At 43.1% G+C, this 26,458-nt stretch overlaps 2 protein-coding genes across 8 annotated transcripts in view; one reads left to right on the top strand and one right to left on the bottom strand.

Annotated features, from left to right (window-relative positions):
* Positions 1-25,889, top strand: part of pigg (phosphatidylinositol glycan anchor biosynthesis class G (EMM blood group)) — a 72,974-nt gene extending 47,085 nt beyond the window's left edge. For both annotated transcript variants that reach the window (XM_086007719.1, XM_086007692.1), the window contains one exon: positions 25,515-25,889. In XM_086007719.1, the coding sequence (XP_085863845.1) occupies positions 25,515-25,520 (6 nt within the window). In that variant the 3' untranslated portion in view covers positions 25,521-25,889. The remainder of the gene's footprint in view (positions 1-25,514) is intronic.
* hook3 (hook microtubule-tethering protein 3) overlaps positions 14,349-26,458 on the bottom strand; it is a 127,473-nt gene continuing 115,363 nt past the window's right edge. For 2 of the 6 annotated variants that reach the window (XM_086007757.1, XM_086007773.1), the window contains 3 exons: positions 23,807-23,878; positions 21,767-21,910; positions 18,101-18,210 (listed from right to left, as the gene is read on the bottom strand). In XM_086007757.1, the coding sequence (XP_085863883.1) occupies positions 21,770-21,910; positions 23,807-23,878 (213 nt within the window). In that variant the 3' untranslated portion in view covers positions 18,101-18,210; positions 21,767-21,769. Of the gene's footprint in view, positions 15,638-17,906; positions 18,211-21,766; positions 21,911-23,806; positions 23,879-26,458 lie in introns of those variants that run through there. The other 4 variants (XM_086007766.1, XM_086007748.1, XM_086007731.1 and 1 more) reach the window with 4 other exon arrangements.

Below are 26,458 nucleotides of genomic sequence, written 5' to 3'. Positions count from 1 at the left end.
GATTGTATAGCCGGACAGACAGACAGACATATCCTTATATATATATATATATATATATATATAGATTTAAAAAGTGTGATTTTTAAAAAATTTATTTGAAGGTTTACTGCTATTTTGGGCCCATAGTATTTATAAGTTTTGACAGGTCTACCTGTCAATTTTATGGGCTTTTCCCCTCCTCCGCTTGGCTGCCCATGGCTCACGTGATCCCAGGGGACACATCGCACTAACTACGCCCCTGGGACACGCAAGCACAGCGTGCCGGCAGCTGGGCCAGGCCCCGGAGCGGAATTCCACGGGGCCCTACAGCTCAACTGCCGGCGCGCAAGGTAAGTGCAGGTCAGGGGCTTACACCTGCGGGAAGCCCCCGACCCGAATTTCTGGGCCATTATAACAAAGACCAACATCAATCCATGTAACAATGAGGGTCCGATTGATCCCAACCTCCCGGTTGTCCAATTCCACAGAGTCGATTCAGGTGGTTGTCTTAAGTTTTCCCACCTTCTTCCGAATATGTTCGACCAAATTAGTTATATTTTCTGAACTGTCAGGATCTGAGTGTTGCACATACATTCCTATCAGGGTACATGTTCCACCCTTCTCCGCTAGCAGATAATCTAGAGCCATTCTATTCTGTGAGGCAACTGTGCGTATTGCCACCATCTCGGTGTTAATTTTACTCAGTGACTCAGCCGTATCATTGGCTGCTACAAGCCGAATTTCTTTTATTGCCCTGGCCGTTCCATACCCGGGGAATAGGATAGTGAAGAATCGTTCTGTTTCAGTAATAGCTCTTTTGGAGCGATAATGATAATGATTCGCTAGAGAGGGCAAGCGATAAATGTATGGCACCACATATGCCAGGTAACGTGTAGAATTCGCAAAATTGAACATTGTCCTATAAGGGTCTATTGGCAGAAAAGGCCTTAATTTTTAAAGACTGTTTTAAAAGAAGCCCAGAAAAAGGGGACACACAAAATGGCCGCCAGATCCCGTGACCAGCTTTTGGGACATTTTAAAATGGTTACTGCAGTCCCCAGACAGCTTTTGTGGATTCAGCCCACAGTAAGTTCTGGAAGGCAGTTTCAGGGAAAACAAAACCAGACAGAGCCCCATACATATAGATTGGATGCAGATCCGATCAGATCGGCCTGTAGATTAAAGGCCATCTAAATGTTTACCCAGACAAAGGGGGAACAGATTCAAGTTCGAAGAGGGACATTAAAGACAATACAGGGTCATTCCAGACCAGAGATGGCAGTTACCGGCCATCCCGAAGATACTTTAAAAACAAAGACTACCCCGCTGTGCTACAAGCCCGCCAAAAGTTAAACAAAGACTAACCTTGATTTGGCGGGAGATAAGGGCCTCCATGAAAAAGTATAACTGGAGTCCCGGGGTAGCCATCGGTAGCTTTTGGAGCTTGTTGGGCAGCTTTTAGCTTGGTTGTTTCGAGAGATTGCTTGGGGGTCCGAAGAAGGCCTTTTCGGACTCGGAAGAAGAGGACGAGACCCGGGGTAGTTATCGGGAGATCATCGACAAAACCCCGGGCCATTGGCGAGACGAGAAGACAGTTGTCGAAGAGGAAAAAAACGAAACGCCTTACAGAACGGGTAGCCACCAGCGTCGTGTGCAGGAGCACAGAGAAATCAGGACTGTGACCACCATCGTGGTATGCAGAAGCACGGAGAAAAATGAGCTGCAGGCGAAATGATGGTCAGCGCGTCTTGCTGAAGAGAAGGAGCCATCAGCTTGAGCAGCCCGCTGCTCCTACAGCCCAACGACCACGTGAAGACAGGACGCCTGAGAGGACCAAAACGCAGACTTCAAAACCTCTATGTTTCTAATTGGGATTGGTGAGCATGTTTCTGGCCCCTCATAATCTAATCTAGCTAGGCTTAGGGGGTGGGCATTTTAGGGGATAATTAACAATGAGTTGTTGCCCCTCAATGTTCCGTGTGCTTTCCTATTTCATGATGAACCTTGTAAAGCGTAATATGCCTGTAGATATGTTGGTTAGTACTGTATTATGATTTGTTTTTCCCTCCCATGTACCTTATTGGCTTACATTCAATTTTTCCTTTGTGCAATAAAATTTCATTTTGTTTCATTAAACTTGGTCTATAGAGTATTCTCTGCATTGTAGTTCCTGCCTCAAAGTCCAGTGTATAGAACCTAAGGGATGAGTGGGTCGAACCACTCGGTGAATTACTGTGCAAGAGAGAGAGGCCTCATCGATCGAAAAACCCTTACACATGATCCTGTCCAGCCCCGTGGCAACCAGGGGTATGCCTTGTGGCCACAAATAAAGTCTGTCCCATTGTACGAGGTGGTTTTATCAACATCAAACCCTGCAGATACCAGGGAGTAGTTGAAAGTACCTGTCTGGTTGGCGTATGGGACTTCCACTGTACAACCATAATACTGAGAGGACGTATAAAGGGGAAACCCGTCAGCAGTACCAGTTACTGTAAAATTATACGCGCACCGACTAGTGCCTACGAATATTCCCCCAGTCAAATTCCTTACTAAACATATTGTCCCCGGTAGCCTTCCCATACCTGTGGCCTTGGTGAGGAAGGGAGGCTGTTGGGAGTGGTCGTACCCTGGTTGGTACCACCCTTCGAAGGTATTCATATAATATCCCTCTGCTTCCCAGGGCTCTGCAGATATGGGGTAAAATGACAAACTAGAGGATGCCTCTCTTTCCGTCTGTTACCACAGACGCAACTCTTATCATCCTGGGGGATTGGCGTGTGCCATTCTGGTATATATACCACTCTACTACTTCTGACAGATTAAGTGGGACAGGTCTAAGAGGAATCCCTCCTTTAGAGTGGATAGGGATTTGGGTACATACCCAACAACCTCCTTATTGTTTTCCGTAGCATATTTGTGGGACATATACAAAAAGGTATTCACCTTTAGTTCTCTACGTCGGCGCATCTATCGGGGTCGCCTGCCCCCAACATACCTTCCGCCGGGTTTTCCCCTGTATCGCGGATATTCAAAACTGACTTGTCTCGGGAAATCAGGATCGCCTCCCAACGCGCTCTGCGCATGTTGGACACTGACCGTAATTTGTTATTGTTTAACATTTCTACCAAAGTGTGCTTAGTGTGTAAAATAATATCCCCGGTCATCACAGTTGGTTCACTCACTTTTACCAGTCTCTGAATTGGCTCTGCTATTGCTGCAAAGTTTGGGATGAAATTCCTGCTGTAATTAAACAACCCCAAGACCTTCCTGACTCCTCTTACTGTTACTGGTCTTGGCATGTCCTGTATGGCTTTCTTACGGTCTTCGGGCATAGATCTGTCCCCTTGGGACAGCTGTTGCCCCAAATATGCTACTGTGCAATCTGTGCTTTCTTTGGGTTTGCCTTAAAACCACCTTCCGCTAGTGCCTGTAAAATTACGATCAGGGCTGCGGCATGACCCTCTTCGTCCTCTGACGCTATCAACAGATCGTCCACGTATTGGAGTACTGTGCTCCGATACGGGGTGAGGTCGATCGGCTCCAATAAAGAACTCATCACCCGGTAAAATATTGCCGGACTGTTGTGGAACCCCTGAGGCAATCGGGTCCAAGTATACTGTTTATCCCCGATTGTAAAAGCAAATTTTTCCTGCGATTCTAGGTCCAAGAGTAAGGACCAGAAACCGTTTGCTATGTCCAGAACTGTAAATACCTTATGTTCTGGGCTCAGTCCGTTGAGAATCGTGGCGAGACTAGCCACTATTGGGCGCAGTTTTGGGGTTACCTTATTTAGTTCCGTGTAGTCAATAGTTAATCTAAATGACCCATCCGGTTTCGTGATGGGCCACACTGGGGAATTAGTAGTACTTTCTGTAACCCTAACTATTCCTTTTTCTTCCAGATCACGTACTATCTTAACTATTGCTGTCTGAGCCTCTGACTTAATTGGATACTGTTTGTGGTTTGTGACTTGGGCCAGGTACTACTATCGGGGGCGTTTTTGCCAAACCCGTGTCTTGTTTTGATTCTGTCCATACTGCCTTTACTGCTTCACATATTACCTTATATGGCTGTTTCACCTGGTTCCAATCTTGGATCAATACCCCGGCACTCCCTACCTTTGCCAAATGGGACAAGGGTTTGGTTGTTTTTGCCTTATTCCCATCAAATTATCTTACTCTGTCCGGGATCCACTAGTAAGTTAAACTCTCTTAGTAAATCAATGCCCATTATTGTTCCTTCGTTATTGGGACATACATAAAATTGTGCCGGTAGTAACTTCCTGGCTATTTCCAATGTTTGCACTTCACTTCGATATGCTGGGATCTTCATTCCTCCCAGATCTATTATATACATTTTGTGTTTAGTGACGGGTAATGGTAGATTCGTGAGAGACACTGTCGCTCCGGTATCTATTAACATATCACACTGTTGGCCCCCTAACAATACTGGTACATAGACCCGGTTCTCATCTGCCTCCCTCCTAACGGGGGCCGCTGCCCGTCATTTGGTTCCCTGTGCTTTTAGGAAGTCGAGCAACTGTTGGTAATCCTCTGGGGTACTTGGGGTAGTTGTGTTCACTTGGGTCTCCCGTTTTGTCCAACAATGGTTAGTGATATGGCCCAATTTTCCGCAGTTATTACAACTGAGGTGGTTCTGTTTTGGGCCCCTACATTCTTTAGCTATATGTCCCATTTCCCGCAGTTAAAACAGACCCCTTTCTTCCTTTGTGGTGCCTGTCCTGACTGGGTGCCAGCAGCGCCTACTCGTTCCCGTTTTATCTGTCTTTCATGCAGCTGGTCATCCTTCCCATCTATCTGGCAAGCCCAGCTGTGTCGTAGGTGTCGGCCACCACCACACCCATTTTCAATATTTTCTGATGTTCTGCGGATAACCAGTCTTTAAACATTTTTATAAACACGGCATCATCCCGCAGGGGATTATCTTGTCCTGATGACTCTCGATACTGATACCACAGCCGTTCTCCATAGGTGTTTGTGTTCTCACCTTTCTTTTGCCTTATTTGCATGATCAATCCCCAGTTGGCTGTTGCTGCCCCCATTACAAGTTGTACCGCATTCTTAAAGTTATTCCTAGCTGTGTTTCGATTGGCTTCGGTTTCATTAATTTGGGGTATCCAATCCCCACTTTTATATAAGTCAGCTACTTGTTCCCACTTATCTCTGGGGCATTTAGCCCGTACCAACTGATGTATATCTCTCTCGTGCATGTCATGGATCTCGTAGAGTTCCTGTAATTTCTGCCAGAACTGGACGTTCCGGGTCCTCGCCTTCATCTCTCCTAAATCTGGATTAATCATCTGTTTCTCAGCAGGCGTGAAAGCCTTGTATGTCAAAGGGTTTTGGGCATTCTGTGTGCGTCTAAGTGGTGCCGCCTTGACGGTCTTAATGTCGTCCTCACTTTCCGAGTCCTCTAGTGTTGCAGTGGCTTCTGCCTTGTTGTAAGGTGGGGGCCTTTCCTCAACCCCGCTTCCTGCGGCACATAGTCCCACATTTATTTCATTCCAAAGTTCTGACCTGTCCATCCTATATCCATCTTTCCATTGTGTTCCATTTTTCAGGAACTAATTTTCCTGTTCCAATACTTCTATCCTTTATGCCTCATCAATCTACAGCGCAATTCGCTATTCTTTTGTATCATTGATACCAATTGATTTACCAAAATGACTCCCGCCTTTTTGCCTCTTTTTTGTTTCTGTTAATCCCGCCACTCCCTCTGAGTGTCTGGCGTCTGAAACGGGTCCCACCCATCCTTCCGCATCTTGTCTACCATACCCTTCCGGTCATCTGCATAGAACCACGAGACCCCCAGGGGGTCCCCACTATTTCTTTCCCCGATGCCATAACTAGTCCAACTTCAGACTTACCTTCGGCTGAGTTCCTCTATTCGGGCTGGTCTGCGACTCCTGAAATAATTTCTGGTTAGACAATTTTGGCGTTTGTATCTCAATTCAGACCTACTCTTACCCATTCTCCTACGTTCTCTTCCTTCTTACACAGTCAGACACATATATAGTCCTCGACCTCACGATCCTAGGATACTTTTGAGTCTCTCAGCCTACTTAATCCTGGTCATCACGTGGGGCCCAATTGCCCTCTTAATTCCGGCTCAGGCTAGGATCGATGAGACAGGTATCCTCCTTGTCGATCAGTCAAGTACCATTCATTCCTTCATGACTTTTATCGCAACACAGTGTTCCCTATTTCATATTCACACCATACAACTGTGTTCTCCTACCTTTTGCAGACTTTTACTTGATTTGTGATGCTACGACACTGTTCCTCCACCTCCCCAGATGACTCAATTTCTGGACGGTCAAAATTTGACTTCTCGTCCGGGTTCACTGGTGCAGGCGGTCTTTCAGTTCCGGAGCATCCTGCCGACTACGCCAATTTGTTTGTGAAAAATAGATTCACTCGAGTCTGTCTTAAAGTAAAAGTACACAGTTTATTAACAGAACGTTCTGGGAGAAGAGCCATAGACCCCGCGGTCTAGTGATCACCTTCTCACCGTCAGTGATATCAAAATTCTTTTATACAGGCAAAACACTACACACAAATGTGTTCATCCATTTATGTTCCCCCAGCAACAATTCTCTTGTCCTCATCCAATTACGTTCCCCCAGCAACAAGGTATTGAAACTTCTTTTATACATTACTAGCTGAAGTGCGCGGCGGTGCCGAGGGTCTTTTGAGGGCATGTTATTGTTGGAAGAGCGAGAGAGGGCGTGACTGGGGGAAGGGAGGGCGCGACTGAGGGGGGGGAAGGGAGGGCGCGACTGAGGGGGGGGAAGGGAGGGCGCGACTGAGGGGGGGGAAGGGAGGGCGCGACTGAGGGGGGGGGAAGGGAGGGCGCGACTGAGGGGGGGGGGAAAAGGGAGGGCGCGACTGAGGGGGGGGGAAAAGGGAGGGCGCGCGGCCGGGGGGGGGGAAGGGAGGGCGCGCGGCCGGGGGGGGGAAGGGAGGGCGCGCGGCCGGGGGGGGGGGAAGGGAGGGCGCGCGGCCGGGGGGGGGGGAAGGGAGGGCGCGCGGCCGGGGGGGGGGGGGGGAAGAGAAGCGGGCGCGCGGGGGGGGGGGGAAGCGGGCGCGCGGGGGGAAGCGGGCGCGCGGCCGGGGGGGGGGAAGCGGGCGCGCGACTGGGGGGCGGGGGGGAAAGAGAGAGCGCGACTGAGGGGAGGGGGAGGGAGGAAAAAGGGGGGAAAGGGGAGGGGGGAAGGAGCGGGGGGAGGAAGGGGAGGGGGGAGGAGAGGGGGGCAAAGTGTATGGAGGGAAGGGGGGGAAAGTGGGGGGAGGGGAGGGGGTGAAGGGGAGAGGGGGAGGGGTGGAGAGGGGGAGGGGTGGAGGGGGGAGGGGAGGGGAGGGGAGGGGAGTGGGGGGGGGAGGGGGAGAGGGAGGGGGTGGGGGAGAGGGAGAGGGAGAGGGGGAGAGGGAGACCCTCTCCCCTCTGCCGGCGATGGCTCCGCTGAGCTCCGTGCCGCCCCACGCACTGACATGCTGAGCGCAGCACCCCGGTCAGCCCAAGGCCGGCCCCGAGGTGGCTGGAGATGGCCGATTGCGGCTGGCCGGGCCCGATTGCCTTGGTAACCCACCTCCCGATCTCCGGGACCGGGCCTGGGCGGCTTGAGCCGGCCGATTGCGGCTGGCCGGGCCCGGTTGCCTTGGTAACCCTCCTCCCCTCTCCGCCTCTTGATCTCCGGGACCGGGCCTGAGCGGCTTGAGGCGGCCGGAGAGCCCGGTTGCCAGGGTAACCCTCTCCGCTCCCTCTCCCCGCCCCTCCCGAGCCCCGCCCCCTCCCGCTAACCTGCTCGCTTCCCTCTGGCCGTGCTCTGTGTGGAGGTGCGCGTGCGCCGTGCAGCACGAGCGTGAATGAAGCGCGAGGAACTTGCAGTGAGCCCAGCCAGCCTTTATCAAGATGGCTGGCCGCTGGTTCGGAATCGGGTCCAGCGGGGGGGTGGGGGGTGAGGGGTGGGAGGAGCTTGCCACAAAACAATTGCCTCGGGTCCAGCATGGCTGGCAACAGACGCCCAGGCTTCGAGGCCTACCTGCAAATACGGGGAAAGGTAGGAAAATTAATGAGATTAGATAAAAGATTAAGAAAGTAATTAACGTTTTTAAAAAACAATGTGTGTTTTAAAAGCAACTTCTTTTTTTTTAAAGACGCAGAAAGCGGGAAAAATAAATGAAAAGTTTGGAATCAAGATGGCGGCGACTCACCTCGGTTCAGAATGATAAGGCCCGCCCACACACGCACCGATTGGTCAACCGTCAGGTCACTGAATTGTAGGATTGGTCAATCATCACGTCACTCAACTGTAGGATGGCCCGCCCGCACACACAATGAACCCACCCCCACTCGATGCAAATGAGCGGATAATGAGCGGAATTTTGAAAGTTTTTTGTATACCGTCGGCACAATTTTTGTCAGAGCAAACAGTAAATACACCTACAAGAGTCCCCTAATGATGAGCTTTCTTTTGATATAACATATGTGTAGGTACGCTCTATAACATTTGATTGTATAGCCGGCCAGAGAGACAGACATTACTGTAACTCATCAATACACACAATTTTGATTCATCTACTTTGCATTATAGAATAGTAGAATTACATTAATACATCCAAAAGGGCTTCCAGCAAATAGTTTGCAGAAGGCTGCACCACTGAATAATTGTGAAATATTTAGTGTTTCCCACATTCAATAACTGTTCAATAATAATGTCAAGCACAATAGTTTTAATGGGAGCAGACACAAACAATTAATTCCTGCCCCGTCTTAAGCTGAGTTTGTTTTGTCTTGTGCCATTGTTTCTTATTTACAAGTTCACTTCTTACAATACATTCTTTTAACTCTATGTTGCTGCTTTAAGCTATATAATTTTCACCCTAACAGAAATACATCCAACTCTTTCTTGAATATATTTAATTAATTGGCCTCTGCTGCCTTCTGTGGTAGAGAATTCCACAGGTTCACCACTCTCTGGGTGAAGAAATTCCTCCTCATTTCTGTCCTAAATGGCTTACCCCTTATCCTTAGACTGTGACCCCTGGTTCTGGACTCCCTGACCATCGGGAACATCCTTCCTGCATCTAGTCTGTCCAGTCCTGTTAGAATTTTCTAAGTTTCAATAAGATCCCCTCTCATTCTTCTAAACTCCAGCGAGTACAAGCCCAATCGTCCCAATCTCTCCTCATACGTCATTCCTGCCATCCCAGGTAGCAGCCTGGTGAGTCTTTGCTGCACTCCCTCCATGGCAAGAACATCCTTCCACAGGTAAGGTGGCCAAAACTGCACACAATACTCAAGGTGTGGTCTCACCAAGGCCCTGTACAACTGTAGCAAGACATCCTTGTTCCTGTACTCAAACCCTCTCGCTACGAAGGCCAACATACCATTTGCCTTCTTAACCGCCTGCTGCACCTGCATGCTTACCTTCAGCAACTGGTGCACAAGGACACCCAGGTCTCATTGCACTTCCCCTTCTCCCAATCTATTGCCATTCAGATAATAATCTGCCTTCCTGTTTTTGCCACCAAAGTGGATAACCACACATTTATCCACGTTATATTGCATCTGCCATGTTTTTATGTTTTTGCCTAATCACCCAACCTATCCAAATCATCCTGGAGTTTCTCGGCATCCTCCTCACAGCACACACTCCAACCCAGCTTTGTGTCATCTGCAAATTTGGAGATATTACATCTAGTTCCCTTGTCTAGATCATTAATATATATTGTGAATAGCTGGGGTCCAAGGACCGATCTTGCGGTACCCCACTAGTCACTGCCTGCCACTCGGAAAAAGACCCGTTTATTCCAACTCTTTGCTTTCTGTCTGCCAACCAGTTCTCTATCCAAGTTAATACCTTGCCCCCAATCCCATGTGCCTTAACTTTACATGCTAATCTCTTATGCGGGACCTTATCAAAAGCCTTCTGAAAGTCCAAATACACCACATCCACTGGTTCTCCCGTATCTATTTTACCAGTTACATCCTCAAAAAAATTCCAGTAGATTAGTCAAGCACGATTTACCTTTTGTAAATCCATGTTGACTTTGTCCAATCCTGTCACTGTTTTCCAAGTGCTCTGCTATTACATCTTTTATAATGGACTCTAGCATTTTCCCCACTACCGATGTCAGGCTTACCGGTCTGTAATTCCCCATTTTCTCTCTACCACCTTTTTTGAATAGTGGGGTAACATTAGCTACCCTCCAATCCATGGGTACTGTTCCAGATTCCATCAAATGTTGGAAGATGATCAGCAATGTATCTACTATTTCTAGGGCCACTTCCTTAAGTACCCTAGGATGTAGATTATCAGGCCCTGGGAATTTATCAGCGTTCAATCCCATCCATTTCCCTACAAATACTGATTTCATTCAGTTCCTCCCTCTCAACAGACCCTATATTCCCCGACATCTCTGGGAGGTTTTTTGTATCCTCCTTTGTGAAGACAGAACCAAAATATGTATTTAATTGGTCTGATATTTCTTTGTTCCCCATTATAAATTCCCCTGATTCTGACTGCAAGGGACCTGCGCTTGACTTGACCAATCTTTTTCTCTTCACATATCTATAAAAGCTTTTACAGTTTTTATGTTCCCTGCAAGCTTACTCTCATTCAATTTTCCTTCTTAATTAATCCCTTTGTCCGGCTTTGTTGAATCCTAAACTGCTCCCAATCCTCAGGTTTACTGCTTTTTCTGGCCAATTTATATGTCCTCTCCTTGGATCTTATGCTATCCCTAATTTCCCTTGTTAGCCATGGTTGAGTCACCTTTTTTGTTTTATTTTTATGCCAAACAGGGATGAACAAATTCTGTAATTCATCCATGCGGTCTTTGAATGTTTGCCATTGCCTATCCACCGTCAACCCTTTGAGTAACATTCCCCAATCAATTCTACCCAACTCGCGCCTCAGACCATCGTAGTTTCCTTTATTTAAATTCAGGACCCTAGTCTCTGAGTCAACTACTTCATTCTCCATCTTAATGAAGAATTCGATCATATTGTGATCGCTCCAACCCAAGGGGCCTCGTACAACAAGATTGCTAATTAATCCTCTCTCGTTACATAATACCCAGTCTAAGATGGCCTGATCTCTGGTTGGTTCCTCGACATATTGGTCCAGGAAACCATCCCGTAAACACTCCAAGAATTCCTCCTCCACAATATTGTTACTAATTTGGTTAGCCCAATCTATATGTAGATTAAAGTCACCCATGATGACTGCTGTGCCCTTATTGCACGCTTCTCTAATTTCCCTTTTAATGCCATCCCCAACCTCTGCATTACTGTTTGGAGGTCTATATACCACTCCCACTAATGTTTTCTGCCCCATGGTATTTCTCAGTTCTACCCATACAGATTCCACATCATCAGAGCTAATATCCTTCTTTACAATTGTGTTAATCCCTTCTTTACCAGCAATGCTACCCCACCTCCCTTTCCTTTTTGCCTATCTTTCCTGAATATTGAATACCCCTGGATGTTGAGTTCCCAGCCTTGGCCACCCTGGAGCCATGTTTCCGTAATCCCAATCAAATCATATTCGTTTACCTCTCTTTGCGCAGCTAATTCATCCACCTTATTACGAACGCTCCTCGCATTAAGACACAAGGCCTTCAGGCTTGTTTTTTTAACGCTCTTAGACCTATTAGAATTATTATTTACTGTGGCCATATTTGATTTAAACCGTTGATTTCTCTGACTGCCACTTTTGTTTTTCTCCTTCCTATCTTTTGCTTTTATCCTTGTTTCCCTTTCCTCTGTCCCCCCTGCTCAGGTTCCCAACCCTCTGCCATTTTAGTTTAAACCCTCCCCCAGCGCACTAGCAAACACTCGCCCTAGGACATTGGTCCCAGCCCTGCCCAGGTGCAAACCATCCGGTTTGAACTGGTCCCACCTCCCCCAGAACCAGTTCCAATGCCCTAGGAATTTGAATCCCTCCCCCCTCGCACCATTCCTCTAGCCACGTATTCATCTGAAATATCCTTCTATTTCTACTCTGACTAGCACGTGGCACTGGTAGCAATCCTGAGATTACTACCTTTGAGGTCCTATTTTTTAATTTACCTCCTAACTCCCTATATTCAGCTTTTAGGACCTCATCCCGTTTTTTACCTATATCGTTGGTACCTATATGCACCACGACAAATGGCTGTTCACCCTCCCCTTCCAAAATGTTCTGCAGCCGCTCTGAGACATCCTTGACCCTTGCACCAGGGAGGCAACACACCATCCTGGAGTCTCGTTTGCTGCCGCAGAAACGCCTATCTATTCCCTTTACAATAGAATCCCCTATTACTATAGCTCTACCCCTCTTTTTCCTCCCGTCCTGTGCAGCAGAGCCACCCCTGGTGCCAGGAAGTTGGCTGCTGCTGCCTTCCTCTGATAAGCCATCCCCCCCAACAGTACTCAAAGTGGTTATCTGTTTGAGAGGGGGATGCCCACAGGGGACTCCTGCACTATCTGCCTGCGCCTAGCACTCTGTCTGTTGGTCACCCCTTCCCTTTCTGCCTGTCCAACCTTTGCCTGCGGTGTGACCAACTGCTTAAACGTGTTATCCACGACTTCCTCAGCATCGCGAATGGTCCAGTATGTATCCAATCGCAGCTCCAGCACCGCAATGTGGTCTGCCAGTAGCTGCAACTGGACACACTTCCTGCACACATAGTTGTCAGGGACACAGGAAGTGTCCCCGAGTTCCCACATAGCGCAGGAGGAGCAGGTCACGGGGTCGGGCTCTCCTGTCATGACTTACCCTTTAATTAATTGAAATTAAATTAAATCAAATCAATCCCACCAATTAAACTAGTTAAATGGTATATTTAAGGGCCCTGGTTTACCAACAGTCCCCACTACACCACAGAGAGCTTAGAAAGTATAAACCACAGAGTTAAGGTTTAAAAAGAGAGAAATACTCACCAACCAATCACTTACCTGCTTTCTGGTGACATCACACTTCGATTACTTTTTACTTCTCTCCTTCCCTCTGAGTTCGGAGATTGGAGATTCTGAGGCCTCTTTAAATACTCGCCGCTCCGAGATTCCCGCCGCCGCTCTGAGGCCTACCTGGTCTCTGGGGCCTCTAAATACTCGCCGCTCAGATTCCCGCCGCCGCTCGCATTCCCGCCGCCGCTCGCGCCGCTCTGAGGCCTCTTTAAATACTCGCCGCTCTGAGATTCCCACCGCTGCTCGCGCCGTGTGGATAAATTCACCGTCCATATTTGGATTAACTGGCTTAAGTCTCATTTCTCTTGATCTTGGGGGAACTTGCAAATCTAAGTGACACTTGCATCTGCCTGGTACTGCTGTAATTTTTTTTAACTTCTGTGACCTCTATTTCTCCTGTCCTTTGAGGACTAGAGCTGACTGGCCCACAAATGCACTTTTACAAAGACACCCTTCTACATACATGTAGGAGACAAAGAACTCCTACACTGTAATACCGATTACTATGTAAAGCTTAAAACTAACAACGTCCAGCACTTTTTATTTATCAAAGCAATATCTTACATAGCCACAATTCTCAGAAACCTCAATTTTATCATTAACTAATCTGACTGACATGTTAAGAGTTCACTGCTTTAGGTGTGAAATAGCCATATTAATACCCATGATAACTTCAGGGTACATGAATCATCAGAATCCAGACATGACAATTTAATTCCCACATTCTAAGTTTTATTTTGAACAAAGAACGTATATTTCAGATAAGTGACATTTATTTCCAAACATGCTATCTCAGCCTGTGGTGTTGATTACTTAGGCCTCACCACTTTTGTAAGGAATGCTTTGCTTCATGCAAGCATTCATGGTTTTAATTAACATTAAACTTTGGAGAAACTGTAAAAGCTAGTCTGACTTGAGGGAACATTTTAAAGCAGTGCATAGGGAATCTTCCCTGCAATAACCAGAAATTTCCAGATCAGATGATATATAGGTATGGGTTGAAGAATCTCATTCACTTGGCTATCGGCTGGACTATTCCACATATAGTGGGTTAACAACAAACAGAATATCTAACTGGCCCCTTTTGGTGATGCTAGTGCAATCTGGATTTATCCCTCCAATGATGATCTGACGTGTGCAACATCAAAAATGTCTGTCCCTTTACATGGTCTCCCCAGAACAATGACCAAAGTCAGAAACTCCAGCAGTTTGTGGAGATTGCAAAGTGAAGCTGTTCATTATAGTAGGAGAAAAATTAACGTGTTGCTGTTTTGCCTTAATGAATTATGTTAATTGTTATACCATGATACAGCTAACTTATTAACTCTGCGTTCTATGGTTGAGCTCGTATCAATGGTAAAATTACCCTGACAGGACATGAACAAAATTAACACTTTTCTGAACTCTTGACAGACTTTTATTTACAATATATTGAACTGTACATTTTTTGCAGCATATGAAGCATTCAGGTCAAAGATACATTGTGGAAAGATACTGTGAAACTTATTGTTCACTTTGTGAACATTTCCTGAACACAGATAACCCAGTTCTGTTGGTTTATATGTACATAATTTATATAAGCAGCATGTAGATTGGCAGTTACACAATGGGATCACAGCAGAGAACACAGTGACAAACTCAAGTACATAATGAACCCTGTAATAATTAACATGTTTTGGAACACAAAGAAACAAACGGCTTTTCCTTAATCCTCAAAGGTTTTGTGCCTGAAATACTGCATGTCAAAATATGAAACGGTAAATAAATACAATACTATGTTATTGTGCAAAGCCTAAATTTCTTGCACGATGTAGCTTTTCTTTCCATTTGCAGAACAAAGTAGTCAAAGCTACTTATTATTGGATAGTAAACAGGAACATGTTATAAAACAAAAACCAGGGAAAGAAAAAACAAAACTAGGCTATTGTTAAAAAGCAAATGATAAAGCATTGGAGCTATTGACCTTGGTGTAAGAACTGAGGCGTTTGATATTCTTAGATTTTTTGTTGCAAATCTAAATGAGCTTTTTAATGGAGAGTCCACATTCAAAGTTTACCAGTTGAATAACTGCTTTACAAGTGGCACAAGATGGTACCAGAGGTACATGCGTTATAGAAAACAAGTTTTAATAAGTTTGTGTTTAAGGTGGGAATCATGGTTCCACATTGGACAGCCAGTGTATGCATCAAGCAATCCCAGATCAGGTACAGAACCTCGTTCTATTTTGTCCAACCTCCGGACAGCACCCCCACTACCGAATCAGTTTGAAATATTCTATTTTTTTACCCCAGTTATCCTTACTACATCTTCGATTGACAATTTAGTGTCAAACAATGGGCAGTTGTGCACCATGTACCCATGCCCACTTGGACTTAGATTCAGCATGTCCAAATTCATTTCAATTGCTAGCAGAGACACAAGACTGCCATTCATCAATCTCTGTTAGATTGACACCAGATTCCAAAGAAGAGCAGCGTGCTAAGCACTGTGTCTTCCAGTTCCTTCTAGTGGTATGTCCAAACTTACAGAATAGAGGAAGGACCTGGAGCCATTACATTTGTTCTATAGGCAGGTTAGAAAACTGAAACAGCAGCAGGTTAATAGATTATGCATCCAAACTCAAAGTCATGCAAATGAATAGCCAGTACTGGAAAGCCATGCTGCAGATCATGCAATCACATCACTGCAAATGAAGAACAAACACACATTATTAAAGGAAAAAGGAACTAAATAACTTAGAAATACATTAATCTGTGTGTCTTTTACAAAGTGTCTACGGGGAGGGGTTAGTGTAATTAGTTTGGTAACCGCTGGTATGAAGCATAGTTACAAAATTAGATAAACATAAGTTAATAAGTTATTGCAATGTACACTATCTAGCTCATCACGCTTGTCATATTCTTTGGCATTAATATGCTGTCTGAATAATCATTAATAGTTCAAAAAGGAGTAAGTCAAAACCTTATTTTCCAAACCAAACACTACGTTAGAATTATTATTGCCAGAGTAATGTAACCTGCATAAGCAACAACAGTAACTGATAAATGAAGAGGATACTTTGTTTGAATGATGCACCTATTGATGATTAAGGGCACTATCTTCATTCAGAACTAATGCATTGTTTTCATGATGCAAATGTTAATTCATTTATGGTAATTGTCACATTCATAATTTCTGCTACCCAAGCCATTGTGAAGCAAGTGTTGGAAGCTCATACAATAATGGTTTGTAGAAATACAGTAATATTGCAATTTGTAATTTATCCAAGTATATTGTAAAATAAAACAATGATTTAATGCAAGGCTTGAAAGCTTCAAATATCTTTACATACTTTAGTCATAGAAAGAAATAAAGCGCAGTAAATCTTTCTATATATTTGCCTCAAGAATAGGAGTTCTATATTTTATCTGCCTGCTCAAAAACAACTAAGAATTTCTTTACTTTCATACAACACATTGTTTAGTGTAAGCAAAAAGCATATCTAAACCGACAATCAGACCAGTTTTTTCTTGATTAAACTATATTGTAGTCAAGTATATAATTTAAGCAGAAATATGTCTATATAATCTTAGAATCTCTTCAAATCGGTCTACCTTGTCACAGCCTCTCACCTCATTTTACAAACTGGTGGTAAAGCAATAATCAGATTACAATGATATGCCTTAGACTATGTACCCAATTCATTCCCAGTACAATTGAATGCGATGTTAATGAACCAGAAAAATTAGTTTTGATGAGCTGAGTGGCCTCTCACCCTCACTTTTCTAAAGTTCCTTTTCTGGGTATCTATTCCAGATTGTTTAGTAGTAGCACAGATGATCAATATTTGTAAATTAACCCAATACATATTTCCCACTGCTTTGGTTTTTAAAATGCTAAGACTGGGCTCCCATCATAGATTGTCAAACAATTTCTATTTACCATCTCATATCAAATGCTACTTGAATCACTCAGACTAAGTAACAGTTTTTGAATATATGATTAGTAAGTGGTATCTATTCTGAGTGGTAGGCTAGAAGAGATCCTGTATAGCAATAACTTCATTAGAAACTGCCAGCGCGGATTAAGAAAGGTAGCGCCTGCCTGACAAAACTTTGAGGATGCTACAAATTAGATGAAATATTTTGACAAAGACTTCTAATTCGTTTTTGGGACAAGCTAGATGGACTGTAGTCTTTGCTGGTCCAGTACCGTTCCTATATAATTAAACTAAAAGCCATGAGAATACAGGATATAAAGGAACCAGGCAAGAAACTGGTTAAAAAGGAAACCGAGGTGTATTGTCAGACTGAGGGGAGGTATTAAGTGAAGAATCTATAGGGGCCAATTTTTAAATCCATCTATACAAATGATCTTGAATATCAAAGGTAACTAAGTGGATCAAATTTGTTGGTGACATTAATATGGAGCAGTAGAGATGGAAACAAAGCTCAAGATTTGCAAAAGGAGTTGAGACTGGTTATTGATCAATGGAAAGATCAAAAATGTAGCACACAAGTATGAAATGACTGCAATTGAATTAGCAGAGATTTAGAAAAGGACCCAAGAGTAACAGTAGACACGTCTCTTCCAATATATAGACAATGTGACCAAACGTTTTAAACAGGGTATATAAGAGAATAATGGAAGCCCATGAAGTTATTGTAAAGATTTCCAATCCACTGGTGGGACCACAATTTACAATACTTTAAAACAAATGCAAAATACTGCGGATGCTGGAAATTTGAATTGCTGTTCTGATGAAAGGTCAACTCTGCTTCTCCACCGATGCTGCCTGACCTGGTGAGTGTTTCTGGCAATTTCTGTGTTTATATTTAAAGTACTGTATCCAATTCTCAGCAGCGCACCACAATACTAGATATATTTATGTTGGATACAGGAGAAACAAGACCAATTCCAAGGAAAAACGACAGAAGCTTAAGCTTTATGGTCTAAAAACAAGACCATCAAGGGGGACCGCAAAGTATGTAGCACTGAAAGATAAACTCAAAATGCTACTTAAGAGGAAAGAAGGAAAGCAGCAGACAAGTGGAAAATAGTGAAAAATAAATTTAAAACAGGGATCAGGGAGATGTACTTCACTCAAAGGGTGATAATGTTTGAAATAATCTGCCAGGCATGGTAGAAAAGGCAAAAATATTAGGCTTGTTCCAAATAGAGCTGGATGCTGTGATGGGAGTGTTGATGTCCCAGAGAGAGCAGACTTGATGGGCTGAATGGTCTTTTCTCTGATAGAAAATGCTGATAGCTGAAAAACTAAGTAAGAAAATGTTATTGATTCAAACACTGATTAATATGAGGGAGAAAAAGAGAGGGAGGGAGGCGGGCGAGGGCAAGAGGAAAAGTAAGAGGGGAGAGGAGAGAGACAGGGAGGGGCATGCACTACTACCTTCTATAAAACTAAGTACAGCCTAAATATCACATTTATACACTAATTTGTTTTCAGCCAAGTTTGATGAGAGATTGAATCATGTTTCTTGTATTATTTGCATGTATGTACTACAGTCATAAACACTGGAATGTAAACGTGATTTAAAGACACGTTTTAAGAAATTCTGTATAGATTTACCAACAGCTCTATAAAGCAACTTATTCTTATAGGAGTTATGAAAGAAAAGTTTGCATATTTTGTGTAATATGATAATAATCTAAGCAGGATAATTTTAATCATATTGCAGGACATATGTTAGGTATTGCATTTTACCCTCAAGTCAAATTTAAAAAAAACCTTTTATCCAGCTTCAAAATAGTATTCTTCATATATCTGACAGATGTTATACAGTAGAATTCCAGAAACTTACAGAATCAAACATATTAGCCCGGATTTTGCGGTGAAGCTATCGGCGCTCAACGTTATTGAGGCAACTTCCGGCGTCCGCACATGCGCAGTTAAATGCGGAAAGCAGGAAGTTGCTGTTTGATTTGCCTTGTTCCTCGACAAGCTTCGCTACATGGTACCTAGCCGAGAGATTCGGCATTCAAATACATGAAGGGTGAGTAGTTGCAGTACTTACCCACTAAACATGCCAGAAAAAGTTAGGGCTTGAACATTCAAGTGTAAGTGAATTTTTAACACCTCTCTGGCACTGAAAATTTACTTTTCTATGTGTGGAGTCTCATTCCATCAGATTTTAATTATTGTTGGAGATTATTAAAAACATTTTTTTTTTTACTTTTTCTTTCTCATATCTCTTGTAATCCCATCTTTCTTTCCCTCTCTTTTGATTTCTGTACATGATTTTACATTGAATTAAATATTCTAAATTACACTTCCTGGTTTAGACTGTGAAGAATCCTTACTGAGGCACAATCTGATTGGTTGAAGAGACACGCTGTTGCTTACCCTGCTCAGACAGGTCCCAGATCTCCTGCACTATATTGGACTCCCAGTGATGCAACTTGCTGTGCAAAAACCTACGAAAAGTCTGTGGGCAGCTGCTAAGCATAATGATGCCGTTCATTCACCACGGACTGCAAAATCTGGGCCAATTTATTCCACTGAATTTTTGAAATGAACTTTAGTAAAATTTATATTGGTGTAAAATTGCTATTGCACTCTTCAAAAAGTTTACAAAATAATTCAAGACAGCACGGGGAGGGAATTTATGTTGTGTTTCTCTAAATTGCGTACTGTAATTTTGGCAAAAGAGCCGCAGAAACTATCGTAAAACGACATTACAATAGACAAGAGTGAGAATTCCCATGGAAATTCATCCTCCATGCATTTCAGGGCTGCTTGAATGTAACAATGTAACCAAACAGGTTTTCTTATTCACTCATGTTTCCTTCATTTTATTTTTCCCTTTATGCTTTTTCATATTGCATATTTCGTTTATACCACAAGTGTACTATAAAATGTATTTTAAACCCTATCGTATATAGTCTTTTCCAGGAATCAACTGCGAATTGTTTCCTCAAAGTAACCTTAAAATTAGAGCTATGCCATTCATGGGTTAGGTCAGAAAGCACTTCACACAAAGCGTCGTGGAAATCTGGAACTCTCGCCCCAAAATGCCGTTGAGGCTAGGAAGATTGATAGATGTTGGGTATTAAGGGTTACGGAACCAAGACAGATAGATGGAGTTAAGATACAGATCAGCTATGATCTAATTGAATGGCGGAACAGCCTCGAGGGGCTGAATGGCCTACTCCTATTCCTATGTTCTTAAAGTGCAGCAATTATCTCAATCATTAAATCTATTCTGTGAATGTCATCACACCTAAGGGCAGGGTGGTGGGGGTAGGGGGGTGGTAAATCTAAGTTTTAAGACTTTGGAAGTGATCGTTTTGGGAAGCTGATAAAACACATTTGTTGTCACTTTTAATGAGGCCCTTTGATCAAGTAAAACATGAATACCATCTGGAGAAGAAAAAGCACCGCTCATATCCACAGCTTTGACATTTGAGAGGATAATTTTACAAATCTGTGCTGTTGGCAGGAAGCCTTTACCATTGCCAGCGCATGTTGAAAATTTGGCCACGTGCCGACCATGATTTTCCAACTGCCAGCAGTGTATAAGTTGCACCATGGCACAACAGGACAGGCTTGATGGACTGACTGGTCTTTACCTGTACAAGCAAAAAGAGTTCTGTAATACTACTCAATGTTATTTCTAGATGTTTGAAGTTAATAATTAGCAGTAGGTACAGTAATCGAATCATTTGTCATGCAGTTACTTTGAATTTTTAGCACTGTGACTCAGATTAAAAATATCAAATTATGGCCTACTGGTAAGCACCAATAATTGGATATTCTGGGAAGCAAAGTACTGTGATCATTTGTACTTTAACTCCAACATTGTTAGTTAAAATATACTTATGCCTTTAAATTACTTTAAATCTGTTTAGTGAATATCATTGCAAAAGCGGCCAGTGCTGAGAAATGGGGCACTTTTCTACTATTGGATTGCAGTGCAGTGTCCGCATCAAATACTGATTGATAATAGTTCCCTTTACTTTGGGACATGTCGTCTTTTAGGATAACTCATTATTACATCAGTGAAAACATATCCGTTTCCCACCCCAGTCATTCTTAGTCACTCTGATGATAATGCTAATCTACTGCTGAATTGTAGGAGTTTTGAGCTGTTGACCCATGTCGTCAAAGAACTGGTCCAAGTCTGACCAACTTTTTCATTTAGGAGATTGAAGACATGGGACCCAGATCTGAAAAGGACAACCTGCTAACTCATTGCATGAACTAAAGTTAGTTATTGTAGTTGTTCTTAAAAATGTACTTTAAATGGCTTTATTTCTGCACGATAGTCTTCCCACAACATAACACTGATAAGGTTATAAGAACATAGAATAAGGAGTGAGAAAAGGCCATTTAACCAGTCAAGCTCATGCCAGGTATGATTATATCATGGACCATGTATTTCCTGTCTCGTCTCCACCACTTGTTGATCTCCTACATTAAGGAACAAAGATGTTAACACTCTACTCATAGTTTACAAATATTTTAATTGCCAATGAGCAATAGGATGAAGCAATTTAAATCGAAAGGATTACATTATAAAACCATATAGCTGTGGAAATTGAAAGCTGAGCAGGAAAGTATTCCTGATCACCAATGCTGAATAAATTATGCAAGTGAGGGAATGTGGAACAACAAACTTATTCCACTGTTCGTTTTATATTACACTTGTGGCTTAAAACTTCATACATGGACTAAATAAACAATACATTCAATACAAACATTAGCGCAAAGTTTTTAAAAACTCAACAGTGAACAGAAGGGAGTTTCCAAGTGGCTGAAGATATTCAGTTAAATTATATATTGTATGATTGGTGCTGCGGCCATTGGCTGTACCTTCTACCTTGCTGTAGCTGGTTGAACATGCCCAGGGTATGGTCGCCGTGTACTTGTTGCCTGTCTTTGTCTAGCTAGGAAGGATTGTCCTGAACCAGTACTGGCAAGTCTTTCTTCTGCTGCTTTCTTATGAAGAGCCATTCCCTAATAAGAGAAACAAAATAAATACAGCCCTGTGTTACATTTACTACAAGTATAGACACGTTCAAAATTCCGATGGTTGAGCAAATAAAGATTGATGTTCCTGTCCTTTGCCCCCAAGGAAGACCTATTCCCTGGACACAAAGGTCAGGAAAAAGGAGTTGGAGATGCATAATGCTGGGCCTCCACTCCTTTTCAGCTACCCCCGGATTTCTGGGGCTTTTACCAAGGGACAGAGCAGGGCCCGAGTCGGTCATGCAAATGAAGCAGAGGGGGTGTTCCCAGCCTCCTGCCTCAATTCCCTTACATTGTGGCCCTGGGGCATTCAAACAGATATTGGCAGTGAGGCTTGCATCTGGACTTTCCTCAGATCAGAGGATCTGAGTGGGTCTGGAAGCTGGCTGAGAGGAGCCGGGTCAGGGCATTTTCAGCTGATCCTCTGATTGTCAAGCTCTTTGGCCTTCTGGCTGCGGCTTTCCAGAGACCAGGACTGTAGCCGTGTGCCATTTCCTCCCACATTCACCTGCACAAGGCCCTGCCAGGTGGTGGGCCGGCACATGGGAATGTGATCTGAGCATGTTAATTGCCTGAAATCAGCCATAGATTGGTTCGAAAGGTGGAGCACAATTTGGGGGCTCAATGTGCATCTTCAGTGCCAGGATGTGGACAGGTACATTAGCTCTTTTAAATTATAAATAATATTTCACAGAGCTTTCTATAGTGTTTCCACTGAAAATATATTAACATATAGGCAACATGGCTAGAAATATTATTTGGTGATGCCATTCACATATATGAATTTCTGTACTACAGAACAAGTTTACACGGTACATAAAATGATTTGCAGGTGGAAATAGAAATAAAGTTACAAGTTGGCAGATGACACTAAATTGGGGAAGGGGGTATTCAAATAATAAGGAAGTGGCAAACCAAATACAAAGGGACCAAGACAGGTGGGGAAGGTGGATAGATGAGTGGCACAAGGCATTGAATGTGGAACAATGAAAGGTAATGAGACTGGGGAATAAAAACAGTAGGAATATAAACTAAATGGTTTTAGGCTACAGGACAACACAGGAGAGCGCGCTGGGGTATTTGTGGATAGCGCAGTTAACAGCAAAGATCCCTGCACTGAATCTTGGGGCACCCCACTATTCATTTCCTGTCACTCAGACAGCTCTATGCACAACCACCCTGTGTCTCCTCTGATGCAGCAAGTTGCCAATCCACTTTGATAACTGTTCAATGTGTGGCAGCAGTAAGGAAAGCTAAATGGATCTTGGGATCTGAAGCCAGACGGATAGAACATAAATCCCAGGAAATTATAACAAGTCTGTTAAAGGCGCTGGTATGGCCACACTGTAGAATTCTGGTCTGTGCACTGGAGGCAGTACAGAAAAAACTGATGCCTATCTCAACACATCTGAGCTACGCCGAGAGTATGAAGAGCCTGGGATTATTTACTCTGGAGAAGAGCTGACTCATGAGAGATATTCAAGATTTTTTAAGGGAATAGCTAAATGGAATTCTGACAATATGTTCGAGATTACCACAAACTGTAGAACCACAGGCTCAAGCTTGGAAGAGGAAAGGTGCACAAATAGTTTTGTTTTTAAACTATTTTACACAGAGGGTGATGAAAGTGTGGAATGGATTGCCCAGTAAGGCAAGTGTGGTAAAATTTAAGGGAAAATTAGATAAATATTTGAAAGTGTGGGCAATTGAGATGTATTGGTTTCTGGAACCAGCTGCAGAGTCTTCTCTGGTCCTGCACTTTCCTATGTTTCTACATTATCTCCTGAGATGAGCTAACACCATATAAAAGACCTTTTCATTAAAGTCTAGATTTTTTGTTTTTGTTTACCATCAATAATATTTTGAATTTTTTTGTATTCTTACCATGTTATACCATGCACTAACAATCAGCTTCTCCTCATGATCTCTCTGAATCTTTGTCTTCTCATACTCTTTCTAAAAGCAAAATGGTTCAAAAGAAAAACACATTTTAGTCCAGAAACACTATTTTTTGTCTAATCCCAGATGGCCTTTAATATACTTCATTTTTAGCATTGAAAAGTTAATTATATAAAGGTAAATGAGTTGTCTGGAGTGGAATAATCTTGCACATAACTTGCTAGATCATAGAAAGCACTCTGAACAAAAGATTCCCTAGTAGGTAATGCAAGTGTCTTTTTGGTTTGCTCAACCTATAATAAAATGAGGGGTACATTTGGTGAAAAGGAGGAAAGACAGAGAGTTCAATTCATATATTTAGGAATGTCTCAAACTGCTTCAGCGATAATGAATTGTTTTTGAAGTACAACAATTTATATAGGCAAATGCAGAAGTCATTTTGAAGATAGCAAGATAACACAAACAGAAATGAAATAAATGATCAGCTAATTTGTTATTGGTGGTAGTGGTTGAAGGAGGAATGCTGACCACAAGAGACTGCTCTTCCTCAAATACTAACATAGGACCTTTAATAAGGAGATACACTGCACTACACAATTTACTAACCTCTGCAATGATTTTGCCCAAAGTCTCATTCCCAAAGGAAATGAACAAATGACTAAATGACTAGACTGACTAGGTTCTGTGTAATTAATCTGCACATTAGCTGTGGCTATGGAAAAATGCAGTGGAATTCACATGAGGCAGTTGAAGAATCTTGGACACTTCAATACGGACGTCTAATACCAACTTTTAAGGAAAATTCAAAGAATGGACTAGAAACTCTGGATTTGTTAAACTTGACCAAAATCAGAAGGCATGCTGGGAAGTTAACCAAGTTCAAATGGTATCATGGATATTATTATATCTGACAAACTTGATTGAGTTTTTTGATGAAATAACAGTGTTGATGAAGTTAGTACAGTTGATGTATATATGGACTTTCAAAAGGCGTTTGATAATGTACCACATAATAGACGTTAGCAAAACTGAAGCCCATGGGATTAAAGGGGCAGTGGCAGCGTGGATACGAGATGGAAACCTGAGAGTAGTGGTGAACAGTTGTTTAATCAGATTAGAGGGAAGTATACAGTGGTGTCCCCCCAGGGGTCAGTATTAGGACCACTGCTGTTTTGATATATATTAATTACCTAGACATGGGTATAATTTCAAAGTTTGCAGAGGACACAAAACCTGGAAATATAGTAAACAGAGAAGAGGATAGTAGCAGACTTCAGGAGGACATAGACAGACTGGTGAAGTGGGCAGACACATGGCAGATGAAATTTAATGCAGCGATGCATTTTGGAAGTGAAGTAAGATATTAAAAATTGGATAACAGGGCAAGACAAACCAGGATTCACTTGCAACATCAATATACATGGTGGAGGGAATGGGTTAATTCATGCTCTTGAGTTGAACAATAGAGGTCTGTAAAATTGCATGAACCCAGCTAAGTTTTAAACATGATTAAGGCGCTTCAAATGCTGAGAGATTAAAACTGCCAGAACAACTCGTGGAAAGATTGAGAGATGCGTGGGTTCGGCCAAGCGAGTCACACCTATGCACTTAAGGGTCTGTTTAGTGTAAAACACAACAGGGTTCTATTCTTCAAAGTATACTGAGGATTAACTAAAGTGTTTTTGCTTTGTAGAAATGACCCAAGAGTGAGACAAAGTCTGTGGATTGCCCGCTTTGAAAAGAACTGCTATCTTAAGAAAACAGATCGAACCATCTGACCACGGCAAATGGATGGTTGTAATTAAGATGAGGCCCATGGTCACAAGAGGTGACAGGACCAACTGATAACGAAATGTGGAATTTGTAAGCGGCTGGAAGGATGGAATGTCACGGTTTTATAATTACAATTTAACTATAACTCTGTATATGCTAATAAGCTTATCCCCGCCTCTAGGGCAGGGCCTTAATTTTTGTATAACTGTGTGGACTTTGAGAGGCTTGTTGGAGTTGGATCCAGACGTGATCTGGAAGGCTCTCCTCAGGCCTGAGTAAACCGTTTTGACTTCAATTAGTTGGTCTGTCTTTCTTTCAACAAGCCAGTGACGTCGACCTTGTATATCACTTGGTCTGCACTTTGGGGGCTTACATCAGAAGAAAGAATGAAGAGTGTCAATATAAACTAAAATGGTACAATTTTAAAGGGAGTGCAGGAACAGAGACACCTGAGGCTTCACATACACAAATCCTTGAAGGTGGCAGACAAGTTGGTAAGGCTGTTAAAAAGCATACAGGATCCTTGGCTTTATAAATAGAGGCATAGAGTACAAAAGCAAAGAAGTTATGGTAAACCTTTATAAATCACTGTTAAGAGCTCAACTGGAGTATTATGTCCAATTATGGACACCATACTTTAGGAAGGATGTCAAGGCCTTGGAGAGGTTGCTGAGGAGATGTACAAGAATGGTATCAGGGATGCAGGACTTCAGTTATGTGGAGAGACTACAGAAGCTGGGATTGTTGTCCTTAGAGCAGAGAAAGTTAAGGAGAGATTTAATAGAAGTGTTCTAAATTATGAGGTGTTTTGATAGTTGCTCCCCATCTGCACTATTTCCACTGGCAGGAGAGTCAGTAACCAGA

The sequence above is a fragment of the Somniosus microcephalus genome, chromosome 2 (genome assembly GCF_052327205.1).
Source record: "Somniosus microcephalus isolate GS21.2 chromosome 2, FLI_Smic_1.0, whole genome shotgun sequence".
In the NCBI taxonomy this organism is placed as follows: domain Eukaryota; kingdom Metazoa; phylum Chordata; class Chondrichthyes; order Squaliformes; family Somniosidae; genus Somniosus; species Somniosus microcephalus.
Note: the sequence above shows the minus strand (reverse complement) of the source record. Positions and strands in the feature narration are given on the sequence as shown.